We start from the raw sequence: 15050 nt of genomic DNA, 5'->3' as shown, positions 1-15050 counted from the left end.
TTGTTAAAGCAGAAATATATTGCTGAATTTTATAATGTTGTGTATCTACCGGTTTTGTTTTTTAAAGAGATTTCAATAAAAATGAATATTTTTTCAAAAATTAATTAGTAAAAATAAAAGTCTTCAAGATTTATGGTAGATTGTATATAGATGTGAATTTGAGAAGTGAAAATTAATATACAGTCGACACTTGTTATATATATGACCACTATCCATTATAACAAGAAGTCCCAAATATTTTCCTATTTTCACCATGTTATTTTCTATCCAATATAGGGACTAGTAAACGTCATTCAATCCATTACAATGACTGAACTCAGCTTGTCTTCCCCCCATTCCCCCGTTCATTGTTTTTTCCAAAGATATGGACAAAATCCTCATTCAGTGGATTTGGCATTGATGCTGTGTGGGAGAAGAAAGGATATGAAACATAAATGGTTTGAAGATAATAAAAATCCTATGGTTAACTTCGCCATCATTGTTCCCAAAGCAGTACTTGCCAAAATCTGCGACATACATCACAGAACAATTATTGCTACTGCAGAAGAATCTGGGAGAATTTTAAGAAAATAATAGTAGAATTGTGGAATTGTTTTGACCCAAAACGCTATTGTGTGGATTTTTACCACAGAAACATTTCCAGTCAGCCGAGGACTCGCAGAACAATGCAAAACATTCTGCTTTAGAGATAGATCATTGGAAAATTTGCTCTTATCTATGCCCTGTTCTATTTTCTCATATATGGTGGCTCACTCCCAATTCTCACGTGATTGAATTTTTTTCATCTTCTGCTAAATTTTATCTGCACGCTTTTACTTGATTTCTTTCATGGAAGAATATAGTAGATGCAAGTAAACTTATTTTGTTGCATGTAGTAAAAAATGAGTTTAGATTTTGGCATAACATGGAATTTTTGTAAGTGGAATGTATATACGGTACTGCACTATGAATTGAAATTGTGTTTTTTTACACATTTTTATTGCATTATTGTAACAGAATGAAAAGAATTTTATTTTATCAATACAATATATAATTTTCCGAAGAAGCTAAACTTCATCATTTTTTTAAAAATATTTTACATAACGACCTATAGGCATCTTCAACCCCTTACTTGTGAGCAACCCAGTGCTCCCTAAAGTGCCAAGAGTGTTTGTTGCTTGTGTCTGATTTTGCGCTCACGAGCACTGATCAAAGTTTCAATTAAACACCATTATATTCATAGGATTGAAATCTTGATTTCATTCATTCGTATGTTAAACTTGCCATAAGGGTGCTCTTCTTTTGATGATGGGTACAGGCAGTGCTCGCAACTGGAAAAAGGTTGAAGATCTCTGTTTCAATATAACGTTTGTTTTCTGTGGAACAAAGAGGGTTGTTCTAACGAGCATCGACTGTATATATAGCATTATATTTTAGTTATATAAAATAAAGACAAACAACCCTTCCATTCTATAAATTTAATTATTGATCAATGGAATTTTCACATGTGGATTATACGGCATTGCAGACCATACAATATTGTTTGTTTAATTTGTTTAAAAAGAGAAATTCATATCTACAGATTATATGCAGGAAGTTATGGTGTCTAAGGATGATGTCACTATCCATACGAAGGTTTTTAACAGCTGGCTGATGCGAAGATGAATTTAGGAGAGATAGAAAACTCAATAGGTATTCAATGCTCCCCCAGCAAGTGAGAGGACGTGGGTTTGATTCTTTGCAAGGGCAGTTGAATTGTCTGTTTTTCCTGAATTTATCTTCGCATTGACCAGCTGTTAAAAACCTGGTAGTTCAAGTTCAAGCTGTTAAAAACCTTTGTAAGTTATTGTGTGTGTGTTGCAACTTTTTTTTAGCATCAATTTTGCATTGAACAAAATTATTTCAAAATCTCATGGCATACATTATGGTCACAATTATTGCTGCTGCCGTTTTCATTTACAGACGCTTATCTTTATTTGCAATTTGTTTTTTTTTTTTTGTTTGTTTTTTTATTTCTTTAAATGCCAGGTGAAATGCATTGTTCACCTGATGAGTTCCGCTGCAATGATAAGACTTGCATTGAAAGCTTTCAGCATTGCGATGGAAAATATGATTGTCCCGATAGCTCTGATGAACTCAATTGCAGTAAGTTTGTTTTGCTTGCTTGTGCCTTTTTTTTATTTAGCTAAATTCATGGTTTTTCATCTATAAAGGTTTTATGATGTGATAAAATATACATTCTTTTTAAAACTTTTTGATTCATTCTATGCAACATGTTAGATACATGAGGTAAGTAAGTGCTTAGTACATAGAATGACAAATAAATCTCCCTGAACCATTAAGGTATAAATTATTTTGTCTTGTAGTATTTAAATCAGATGGTTTTACGAATCTGTCAAATCTCTTGACGTACTCCAATTATGCTCATTTATACTACATCTGTATTTTCACTTTGATATGATCAATTTTGCATTAGCATACAGGTTATGGTATGGGTATCCCTTGCTTTACGCGATCTCACTTTACGGGTTTTCACTTTGAAATGATTTTGAAAAATTAATAAGAAATTCTAACCTGTGCGCAGTTCACCTGGAGTTAAATTTGTAGGTCAATTTTCGGAATTAAAATCAAAGATTAAACATGATTGATTCTGTTGCAATAAAAAAAAATCTGTTTTATATTTGAGGATTTACATTATATGAGACAAATGTGGATAAACAAGCCCAACTCATCAGAACTTGCCAATGAATATCTTTTGGTAACACATTAGCAATGCAATCAGAATTTTAAGAGAATGATTAGAAAGATTGGCATATTTGCCAGTGATATTCAAGATTCTACAACAGTTTTTCTACAGATGAAGAACGTTACTTTTTTTCTGAATCTCAACTATTTTATTTGAAAGTTATCAGCGCTCATCGTGAGCTCTGAGTGTGGATAAAGATCCATAATCACCAGAACCAATTGATCAATTAAGAACAGTCAGAAGTAAAGATTAATTATGGCGTAAATTTGTGAGATTCATCTAAGTTTAAATAAGATTGATTCATTCAAGAAAATTAATTTTGCTTCAGGAGATAAGTTTATTTTTGACATTCTTCTTTGAAGAAACTCCCCCCCCCCCCCTCCTTGAATCCCGAGCTTACCCATGTTAAATTCAACTCACTTTACAGGATTTCATCTTGCACAATTATTTTGTTGAATGAATTGATTGTGTAAAGCTAGAGATGCCTGTACCTCCATCAAACCACCATATATTTACAGCCTTCAGATGTTCCAACAATTCATTGAATAATTTATAGTAGTATTATTCACACATTTTATTTTTCACTTTATTGATAATTTTTATTCTTCAGCTGGTCTTGTTTGCCCAACTGGGCAGTTTCGATGTGCTGATGGAACCTGTATCCCAATGTCTCGTCGATGTGATGGCAGGTCAGATTGCCCTGACAGATCTGGTGCTGATGAAAAAGGATGTCGTAAGTGGATATAACATTAAAATCAAAATTTAATTATAAATTTTTGAAAATAAAACAAAAAATTTTGTCTAAATTAAATTATGAACTTATATCTGATGACTATTTTATTCTTGGCATGTTGTTGTTTTTTTTAATTTAAAATAAGCATAAGCACTTTTTTTCATGTAGTATTTTAGCTAAATGTCACTTTTGGATTATTTTTTTCCCCAATTTATAAATCCAAGCTTGCAGCTCCTCAGAATGGCAGTGCGATTTTGGACAGTGCATTGACAGGAGACTTTTGTGTGATGGAAGAAATGACTGTCCAAATGACAATTCAGATGAAAGAGATTGTGGTAAGTTGAGCAAGTTTCAGTCATTCTTTCAAATATGTTGATGTTGATTTTGAGAAACTGTTCAGGTCATATCTTCTATACCATGCTCAATTTTTGTTAATCTTTCATCTAATAATGATGTCATCTCTAAGTTTTGAAAAAAAATTCTAAAATTAGTTTTATTCATTGATTATTGACAAACATTTCATTCCTAGAAGAGAAAGAAAATAGTCACTCTTAGGTATTTCTACATTGATTTAATTATTTCAGCAGTCGATTTTCAATTTTGTAAAACAACATGCATTTAGGAACTAGTTCTCTGGCCCCAAATAATTTGCCTTTTTTTTCAACATCTTTCCTCTCCAGGAACTTTCAAATTTACAAATTAATTGTTCAAGTCTAACTCTCTAGAAATGAAGGCTGAATTTATATGCGTAATTAACTAAACTAATGCTACTGTATTTCACTTTGAATAAATTGTTCTCTTTGAGACTCTTCACTGATTTTTTTCAGCTGTACCTCCTCCAGTATCTCGAGAATGTGCTCTAGATCAGTTCAGATGCAGTGATGGAACATGTATACCTTTGAGTTCAAAATGTAATGGACAGCGGGAATGTAGAGATGGTTCTGATGAAAGAAACTGTCGTAAGTACAATATTTGTAGAACTTATATGAACAGTAATAGCCCCAAAAAGTTATTTTTATTTTGTACAAACTGCAGGGTGCCCAGCTCAAATGTCCCTAATTTCTAATGATTAAAAATCAGTAACCTCATGTAGGATAAAGATATCAGAAAAATTTTGGCTGCCCAACTCTGCGAGTTTGGAAAATTTTCTAGAAGCATCATTATCTATGTTCTCATTGCTACCAGCAAATAAAGAGAAAATGACATTGCCAAAAGAGAAGTGTTCTGTGGAGAAATTGGCCCTTATCAATGGCGAACCTGATTTCCTCTTATGAGGATAATTTTTCAGATGACGCAACATTCTATGGGCTCACCATTGTAGGTAAGCACAATTGCCGAAATCAATGTGTGCTTTGCATTTTCCTGTGATATAGTCATTGGGTTATTTTTCACCTGGGCAATAAAAGGAATTCATGTGAAAGTGAACTGCTTTTTGAGCAATGCTTTCGATTTATACACTTTTCTTATTCTTTCCAACTTCTTGTAACATGAAAGAACTAATTAAAAATAAAGGTATTTGATCTGGACACCCTGTATATGATCAATTTTGGAAACGTAACTGCACACTTAACTTATTATAATTCAATTACAATATACTTCAATAATGCCTTCAATTTTTTTTAATGCTTTCTGAAGAAGGCAGGAGGCGACCAGGTAAATCTTTTCACATAATGGCAGTTATTTCTCACTATTTCAAACCAATTTTAATATTGTTTGAAAATAACTTACTTATATCACAATTAAAACAAACTGAAATAAAAATTTCTGTCTAAAATGCAACCAGGAAGGAGGCGGAGACCAAAACGTATGTTTACAAATTCTGACTTTCCTATTGCAAAAATTCTCATTTGATGGCACTATTTCTGATTCTGATACAAGCTTACAATGTTTATAAATTTTCTGTCAGTATCCAAAATCTTCATAGTGCGTCTCCTTTATAAAAACAGATGATAAATTATGTTTCCTCAATCTTTTTCTGTATAGATCACCTTGTTCAGTCTGTTCAGTGTGGTGTTAGATACTCTGACATAATCATATTATTCATCCAAACTACAGATAGTTAAGAGCAATTTGAGTGTTTTTTAATAGCTTCAGGTTTGTGAAATATTTTCTCTTTTTAATCTCCTTTTTTTTATTGCTCTTTTAGCATGCAGACCAGATCAGTTCATGTGCGAAAATGGTTTTTGTATTGGTGTCAGACGTAGATGTGATGGATACAATGATTGTCAAGATAGCTCAGATGAAAAGAACTGCCGTAAGTGATCTTGATTTTTCTTTTGAGTTCAGTCTTTGTTTTTCCAGACTATGCTTGAATTGGAAATGGAATTAAAAACAATATACCACTAGAGTGAATGTTGAATTTTTAACATTGACATAAGAGCACCCATGAGTGCCAAAAACTTTTCAATAGGAAAGACTTTTTATTGGCTACATAACATGAAACCTAGTTTTGTTTCCACTAGTCCTTTCAGACTTTTTTCTTCACAGTTCACTCAGCAATAATATCCTGAAAGTATTTGATGATCAAACATCTTTCCTTGATTTGTTGATGTTCGATGGAAAACCATCTCAGATCTCTGTTTTTCTACTATTTAACTACGTTGATTGGCAACCATGGTGACCATGTTGCAGTGTTTGACCAATTAAAAAAAATCAATAACTAAAAACTTTTTCAAAAAATCGAGACTTTACTGAGAAATTCAATTTAATTCATTTTAAATTAATTCAATTTAATGAGAAATTCAATTAAATTCAATAGAGAAACTCTTTTTACAAGTTATGTCTAATCAAAAAAACTTTGTTAGAAGGGACCCTGTACTATTATCATGCGGCTTTATAATATGTGAACATTTAAAATTTCTGGTATGTGAAAGTGACTTATTGATAGGATACATATTTTTAGGATATATTATTATAAGATATTTTTTTTTTCATACTCAGCTGGACAATGCAAGCCTGATGAGTTCAAGTGTTCAGATGGAAGAGCCTGCATTTCAGAATCTGCAAAATGTGATGGGAAATATGATTGTCCTGATGGATCAGATGAAATAGACTGCAGTGAGTTCTGATGAATCTAGTGATTTTATTTTTCTAGAATTGCTTCAATATTACTGTTTTTCCATAATATTAAAAAGTTTGTAATGAATATATTATACATGATAAACTTGGATTGTCAATTAAAATTAGGTCAAATTAGATTGTCAAAAAATTGAAAAATTATTAAAATTTATTTAAATATACCAAGCTAAAGAAAACAATCCAATTACAGCAAAGTAAGAAAGATATAAAAGAATATTGAAGGATCACACACAGGCTGCTTCCTACTTTAGGAACAATAAAAGAATAATAAATTCAAACTTAAGGAAATGAAAGAGACAGATATAAATAAATAAACAGATATGCAGATATACAATAATAAATAAACAGATATACAATAATAAACAGATATACAATAATAAACAGATATACAATAATAAACAGATATACAATAATAAACAGATATACAATAATAAACAGATATACAATAATAAACAGATATACAATAAATAAAGACAAACACAAATCAGTAAATAAAGACAAATACAAATCAGTAAATAAAGACAAACACAAATTAGTAAATAAAGACAAACACAAATCAGTAAATAAAGACAAACACAAATCAATAAAAAAAAAATTTAAATATAAATGAAAAGTAGGCGTATATAAAATCACCAATTTAAAATAAATATAGAAAAAAATTGAAGCACAACAAATCAAATACAGAAGAAAAAATCATTTGTCAATTGGAGAGAAGCTTTTTAATTTACCAACAGGTGATGTAAATATATCAAATTCCTCAGGTAAACTGTTATATAAAATAAAAAATCTGTTATCGCACAAGAAAGACCAATCGAGGTCCTAAAGTGATCAATATTAAATAATTTATTTGACCTGGTATTGTAGCGTGACCAAAAATCCTACTTTAAATAACAGAAAAAAAACAATTAATATTACCTTTAATCAACCACTAGAAAATTTTAAAAAGAACAAAATTTCTTCTTTTTTGGAGATTCATAATTGTAATATATGTCCTATATTTCTTAAAATACAAATATCACATAAATATAATTCCAATATACAAGTTTTTATTGTATTATAGAATTAAAAGAGCAATCATTGTATCTCTGAATTATTAAAATTGTTATTATTTTAAGCCAGCCAAGTTTGTGATATGTTACAAATGTTATTCATATGATCACGAAAGATAAAATCAGAGGTATAAATCACACCCAGCTCAGTAGCAGAATATCTTCTCTGTAAAATCTCGATGCCAATATGATAAGAGTGTGTTATAGGATGTTTCATGTGGGTAAAAGATGTAACAAAGCATTTGTTTACATTCACGTGTAGATTCGCGATACACACCAGTGATAAGTATAGAGAATAACTTATCTTGAATAGAAAAATAAGATTCAAAACTTACAACTAAGTCAAATATTTTAAAATCATCAGCAAATTATAAGCAATTATGAAAGGCAGCTGCAAAGGTCATTAATAAATATAAAAAATGTTCACAAGGACAGACCACCGGAGGGACTCCAGATGTTGCACAAAATCTGGCGCCGAGAAATGAGATACAAAAATCAGTCTGTTGGTTCTAAATGGTCTAGTTTCAGCTGTTTTCTTTTGCCAGAATTTTCAGACTTACACCAGTTCACACATTCAATGAAAACTTACATTAATATCTATTGGCTGTCTGACAAAAAACCACAGAAGATTAAAGAACAAGAAATGAATTTAAAGAAAAATTTTTTAATCAATTTAATTTAAGGTATTGAAAATACGAAACATATTCCATGTTAAAATTTGATATGTTCAGTAAAGGTTTCTGGCTTTTTGAAAATATTTGAGAATAAGAACTTATTTACAAATACAAATACAACGCCACAACAGGCAAATTGCCCAACGAGGTGGCTGACTTAAGAACATCATGGATCCCCGAGCCATTTTTTGGAGGCCCTACCTACTACTACTACTACTACACCACACATGCACTCCGCCCCCCCCCCAACGAATCGGTACATGCGGGAATGTGCGTGTACGTGTAGTGAAACCTGACGTGAAGTTTTTTGGTTCTCTGTAATGCTTGTTATGTGTAGTGCTGCCATCTGCCACCAGTTTTTCTAACTATGAGTGAAGTGTTATGATTGAATGATTTATCGTTGTAGGGCTGTTGCTCTCTGTGGCGAGACTTTTTAACGGGGAGATCGGCTCGCATTTGCGCCTTGAAGTTGGGAACCACAGAAAACCAACTTCAGCCGACCACCACTGTGGGGTTTGAACCCAGATCCTCGCATGGTGAGTCCGTCACTATAACCACTCGACCACCACAGCGGTTTAATCAGACTAGTGGTAGCCAAATTGTGTTCTAATGGGCATTATCTCATCAAGGGTGTTATAACCAAATAATATTCTTCATACTGTATATTACCAATTTTGTATGTGATTTTTTTTTAAATATGAACTATTGTCTTTTACTCACCAGATAACAGATATAAGTCTCATGCAATGGTTGTTTGAATACAGGATGTCCCATGAATAGTTTAAAAGTTCATAAAAATTAAAAGAATTGTATCTTTTATTTGAATACAATTTACAAAGAAAAAAAATATTCTCTCATTCTCCCACAAAGGATTTTTTTTGGTACAAAAATATTATTTCAAATTTTTGTCAATAGAAGGCACTGCATGAAAGTCGAGCCAGTGTGACTGGACCTGAACTTTTCTTCAAGCTATTCTGTGTCCAAGAAGTGAAGTTCACAAAGCTTCAGCTGGTGATTAGTGGCTGACGTCAGTGTCATCTTAATCCATGGGCCTACCTGGGCACGGCCTGGAGGCCTCAAGAGAAAAGGGGCCTCAGAAAAATAAGTAGTTGAATTTTTCAGGAATTTGCTAGGTAGGGCAGAAAAATCACTTGGCCCGAGGGCCTATGATGCACTTGAGATGGCCCTGCCTGAGGTAAAACAACTTCACAAGTGGTGCTTCATCCACCAATGTCAACATCAGGAGGAAAACCTTATGTAGGGGGAAGTGGGGTTATACTGAACAGCCGGGAATCCGAACACCATTGTTCTCCACCACTGTTTGAATCTAGAGGGGTTTGATTTGTGTTGCAGTCTGAGGTTGTCCTAAACTCATTGAGTGGGCAAACGTCTTTCTAGCTGTGTTATTGCGAGTGGTGTGTAAAAAACAGTTTTTGGCACTTTGGTTAGTAAATTAGTGCTAATTTGGATAAGAGATAAGTAAAATACGTTCACGTTTAGAGTAGTGAGCTTGGTGTCACTGGATTCTACATTTCTTTAGCTATTTGTTAAGTGGAAAGAAAGTGTGGTTGCTGCGTACATTTTGAGGTTAGATTGAGAAATTGTCACAAGGTGTCATTTGGGCCAATTCCGAACACTTTGTTCGGTGGATGCACTCAGCATGCAGTGGTGAAGAGACTGCAGAAAATTTAATTTGTGATTTTTGTAGGTAGCGTTAGGTTCTAAACCAGTTTAAAATCCGCTGTCTATGTTATTTTTGCTATTTTTTAAGAACATGGATGCAAATGTTACTTAAATTTTTAAAACATGAACGTATTCACATCAATTAAAAACAATTACTAGCTTTATGTTCACCTTAGTTGTATATTTTGACAGGAACAGTTGATTACATCATTTGTGCAATTAAATTAATTTCATAAAAACTACATAACAGAAGCTATATTCTTTACTTGGCTGACCCTGTTCGGTATTGTCCCGACTCCCTATGGGTATCTAACTATACTAAATTTTTTCATGAACTATTGCAAATACTTGAGTAATTAGATATTTCCCTTAAGTGTTTGGCATTACCTCACTCTCCCCAGTAGTCAGTAACAGGAATATTCAGAAATGAACTGTTAATCTTACACAGCGTCCTCTATATTATTTTTCTGTAAATCCTAATTTTTGTTCTGTAACAAAAAAAATCTCTCTTCATGAACTTTTGGAAGAAGAACCTTTTTCCCAAACTTCATTCAAATTTCTAGTTCCGTCAATTACTATGAATTTTTTATTTGTTTGCAAAATTTATATTAGACCTCTCTTGTATATTCTGAATTGGATGCTACAAAAAAAAAAAAATTACTTGAAGGGCACTGTGTACTGAAAAAGTTTGAGAGCCATTGAATTGAATAATATGTACCTCACAAAATAGTTTGACCATTGAATAGCCTAGGCTCAATGAAATAAAACAAATATCTGCAACATATGATGCAAAGTTTGCTTTGTATCTTACTTGTGAATTTGCTAATTAGTGATATGGAATGGACTGTAAATTTCAGCAGCTAATTTTTGTATAAATTACAATATTAGAGTGCTTACCCACATCATGTCAGTGTAGTGTGTAGCGGTTTCCTAACGTGAAAGGAAGATGAAGCTCTTGCTATATGAATCAAACACAATCATTTGTATGAGGATTTGAATAATTTATGACATCATTTACTCTAAGTGAAGTTTTTTTTTTGTTTACTTTTATTTTTTGCATTATTTTCAACTTTTTCTCTATTCATATTGTATGTTAATTCCACGTCTTATTGATTAACTCTTAATTCGTGATTCCTTCACATTATAGGAAGACCACCTACACAATGTCCATTCTACCAGTACAGATGTCAAGATGGTATGTGTTTGAATATTGGACAAAGATGTGATGGCAGCAGAGACTGTTCCAATGGAGAAGATGAAGTTGGCTGTAGTACGTTGCCAGTTTTTTTTTTTCCCCATTTTCTTAACACTAAGCAGCATTGAGGAGATATCTCGCTTAATTGAAAGCCTTTTATTTTAGCATTGACAAGCCCAGATATTTTGTAAAGTTAATTTCTCAATAAAACACTTTCCCATATATTTCACCAGTTTTCACCCATTGGAAAACAAACCTTGTTTCGTTAAGAGATATGGTATTTTGAACAGAGTTTAGTGACTTCTTGTGTGGATTAAAGGGTTAATAAAATTTTATGCTTTATGGTTGTACTCTAAAAATAAGTGACACATAAGTGTTTTACTTAACTATTCATTTTGTTATCTCTTTAATTTGTAAGTTTCACTCCTTGCAGCACATGCTTTTATGCTACACAATGCTCACTTTAATAAAACGTGTAATTAATCAAATTTCCAGTTAATATCATATTTAACCTCTTAACTGTGGAAAATGTTTCGGAAAAATGCATAAAAAATTGTCTCCTTTTTTTAGTTCAGTTTGGTGCATTATACCAATAAAAAAGATAAACTCAATGGTCTTTAAGGTGGGAAGAAAAACTAGTTTTTCTCATCACAAAAAAATAGTTTAATCGCAAATATTGCACTTACCAGTTGCTGAAGCCAGTTCAGGCAACAGGTAATGGGTTAAGGAAGTCAATTAGACACTTGATATTAGATCTGTTGCTTTCTCATCATTGGTATGGATCCACACACAAACTGCATCATGTAAAAAATAATGCCAATAGTTTTGATTTATTACATATGAAACACAAACTTTCTTATTTGTGAAGGCTATTATGGGCACATGTAGATAAAGTGAGAAGTTTGATATGTGTATGCACGTCTGCATAGGAAGAAGGGGAAGGAATCGGTGATAGTATCGTTTTTTTTAATGAAGTTCTTAACAAAATGGTGAATGAATCACGTTCACAATCATTTCTTTTTTTCTTCAATTATATCATTAGAATCAATTATTCAAAAACACTATCTCTAACAAGATCCTTTTTTTTCATCTTTGTTCTGCGCTTACCTGTGTTGTTTCCTGTATGCGTTGTGTAGTACAAAAGATGTTACCATCAAAAAATTTGAATTAACAATCCTTCCGTAGCAAGTAATCTTATTGCAGTAAAACTTTTTTCTAATTATGGACTCCTCAAGACCTAGGTGATTATATATCCAATTTCATTCATTTGTCAAGTTTTCATATTTAAAGCAGTAATACACCTCTTTGAGCATTTTGATTCATATTTTGGAAGGAAATTAATAAAGCAATATACTGTATATATGCATATATATAATAATTATTTAATTTCAAATCATAATTTCTAAATTACATGAAGTTTAGTAAAAAGATCCCTTTACTTATTCGTTAAACATATTTTGTAAAGGCATTGCACAGACCAGAAAAAAATCTCTATAGATTGTAAAAGGACAGCTACATATATTATCTATTTTCTTCACACAGCATTTGTTCTGGTATCCTACATTCAAGCTTTTTCAAAAGCTCAACTTTTCACTCGTATGCACTGTGCAAAGTGTTATTATGCACAAGTGTTAAGTTTCCCTTTGCAGCTTGTACCTGCCAGATCACTTGATGTTTTTGACTTGTTTGGAAAGTCACTTAGGTAATAGCAAAAAATAATATAGCCTCAGACAAGTTCTAAAACATTAAGGTTAACTGTGCAGCTGGGGGAAATGAAGAAAAAGTTCTGATCAGAACTAACTTGCTACTAATCACATTCATTGAGACATGCCATCATAGTCTCCCACTTTTCTAGAAGCTCTACAACTGCAGTAGACACCAAAAATACAGCGGGAAATTAAATTTAAAAAAAAATTAAATAATAACGTGATCCTCGTGTATTCCCAAGGGATCAGCATGATCCGTCCAGGGAAAATAGATCCATCCTGATATAATAGAAAAGAGCTGATACAGAGTTTTGGTAAAGAAAAACTTCTAAGTCCCAGTTGAGCATAAAAAAATTCCCAGTGGAGGTGTCTTGATTAGAAATGCTTTACTAGATTGTTTTTTATTCTGACAAAATAGTATCTCACACTTTTAACTTCATATTACTGCCAAGGTGAATGTCTCGGGACAAATGTGTGTCAGTAGGTTTCATGTTTCTTGCCAATTTTATGTACTTTAAATTATTCTTTGTTTTCAATTGTAGGCACGTGTCCAGAAAATCATTTCCGTTGTGGTGATGGTACTTGTATCAACTATCAGCTTCGTTGCAATGATGAGTTTGATTGTCGCGACTTGTCTGATGAAAGAAATTGTGGTAAGAAAACTTTTTTGGATGAGTTTTAAACTCGAGCAATGTTTTTGAATAAAAAACATTGATTATAGTTTAACTTTGATACAGTAAATTCTTTTTTGGATTTAGCAAGGAAATTTTTTAAGTTAACGGTATTTACTCTGATCTAAAGTGTCTTCAAATTCTGTATGCATCTTATTCTAGCTTTATTTTTACAGCTAAAAATTTTTTTACATCGTTTATATTAGAATTACAATTCTCTAATATTCACCCTCTTACTAAGTAGCTTCAATAGTAGAGAAAAAAAAGTGTTTTACATTTAAAAAAATCTAAATAAAATATAAATTTTTCTTTCCTATGTTTTTGTAGAAGTGAAACCCCAGTGTAAATTGACTGATTTTACTTGCGGAGATGGTACGTGCATAAATCAGACCATAAAATGTGATGGTAAAATTCATTGCTCGGATGGAACTGATGAGTCAATATGTGGTGAGAATTTCTTTGCATTTTCCCTCATTTTAAAAAATTTTCGATTCTAGCGATCGTAGAAAATTTTAATATAAATGAATTCATATACACAATCGAATTAATGTATCAACATTTCACTAGTTGAATGATTCATAAATTTTGTTTATACAATAACCCAGTGTTTCTCAAAGTGTGCGCCACGGCTCCTAGAGGTGTCACCAATCTATGTAAAGGGTATTGCAGTGAGCCGGAAATAATGATATTTTTGTGGTTGTTTATGCTTTGAAATGGTTCTTTTGTATTGGAAAATATTATACACCAAACTATTTTGGAGAGCAGCAGATGAATTATGAATTGGGCAAGGGAGCTGCGGGTGACAAAAGTTTGCAATGACTTTTTGTTAGATTGTGCATGAAAATTTCTATCTGATAAAAGACATAAAACATCTGAATATGGGTTACAATGAGGTACAGTGTAAGAAAGGGCTATTTTATTTGACTTTGGTTGACAGCCTCACTTTGGAAAACAAACTGATTATTTTTTCTGATGCAGAGGATTTAAAAAAAAAAACCAAATAGATCAATTTAAAAACATTCAGCTCTATTGATTAATTTTGCTCTCTTTGTTGTGATCTATAGGTCGTTGTGGCAGTAACGAGTATGTCTGTAACAATGGGCAATGCATTGACCTCCGATACAGATGTGATGGCAGGAGTCACTGTCCAAATGGAGAGGATGAAGCTGATTGTCCTGGTAAGCTTGAGCATCAAATGATTTTCATTTTCAAATCTTTTATCATGTTTTTGTAATCCAGCAAAACTTGTTAATGATCAACTGAACATTCAGATTCTGAAATTCTTTTCTTGCCCCGGCTGAATTTCTTGCATAAATTGGCTCCTACAATATCATGTTTTTTCCTCCGCACAGTTGATTGCGAAGCAGACCAGTTCAGATGTAAGAATGGCCAGTGTATAGATAAACGCAGACATTGTGATAGCAGACCAGATTGTGCGGATAGTACTGATGAACTGGAATGTGGTATGGATCTTGAACATCTAAATTTTAATGATACTGTTCAAATACATGGAATCATAATTCATGAATTTGAAAC

At 32.3% G+C, this 15050-nt stretch overlaps 1 protein-coding gene across 20 annotated transcripts in view; it reads left to right on the top strand.

Moving 5' to 3' along the window:
* trol (terribly reduced optic lobes) overlaps positions 1-15050 on the top strand; it is a 328483-nt gene that overhangs the window by 224403 nt on the left and 89030 nt on the right. For 17 of the 20 annotated variants that reach the window (XM_089241638.1, XM_089241647.1, XM_089241644.1 and 14 more), the window contains 13 exons: positions 2008-2124; positions 3336-3458; positions 3683-3793; positions 4286-4417; positions 5094-5111; positions 5242-5262; positions 5605-5712; positions 6399-6515; positions 11090-11212; positions 13386-13496; positions 13842-13961; positions 14579-14692; positions 14867-14977. In XM_089241638.1, coding sequence (XP_089097764.1) covers positions 2008-2124; positions 3336-3458; positions 3683-3793; positions 4286-4417; positions 5094-5111; positions 5242-5262; positions 5605-5712; positions 6399-6515; positions 11090-11212; positions 13386-13496; positions 13842-13961; positions 14579-14692; positions 14867-14977 — 1326 coding nt within the window. The remainder of the gene's footprint in view (positions 1-2007; positions 2125-3335; positions 3459-3682; positions 3794-4285; positions 4418-5093; positions 5112-5241; positions 5263-5604; positions 5713-6398; positions 6516-11089; positions 11213-13385; positions 13497-13841; positions 13962-14578; positions 14693-14866; positions 14978-15050) is intronic. The other 3 variants (XM_089241648.1, XM_089241634.1, XM_089241641.1) reach the window with 2 other exon arrangements.

This window comes from Pholcus phalangioides, unplaced genomic scaffold (genome assembly GCF_987345545.1).
Source record: "Pholcus phalangioides strain wild (caught in Gottingen) unplaced genomic scaffold, Ppha-v1.0 ptg000014l_1, whole genome shotgun sequence".
Lineage (NCBI taxonomy): Eukaryota > Metazoa > Arthropoda > Arachnida > Araneae > Pholcidae > Pholcus > Pholcus phalangioides.
This window is presented reverse-complemented; position numbering and strand designations above follow the sequence as displayed.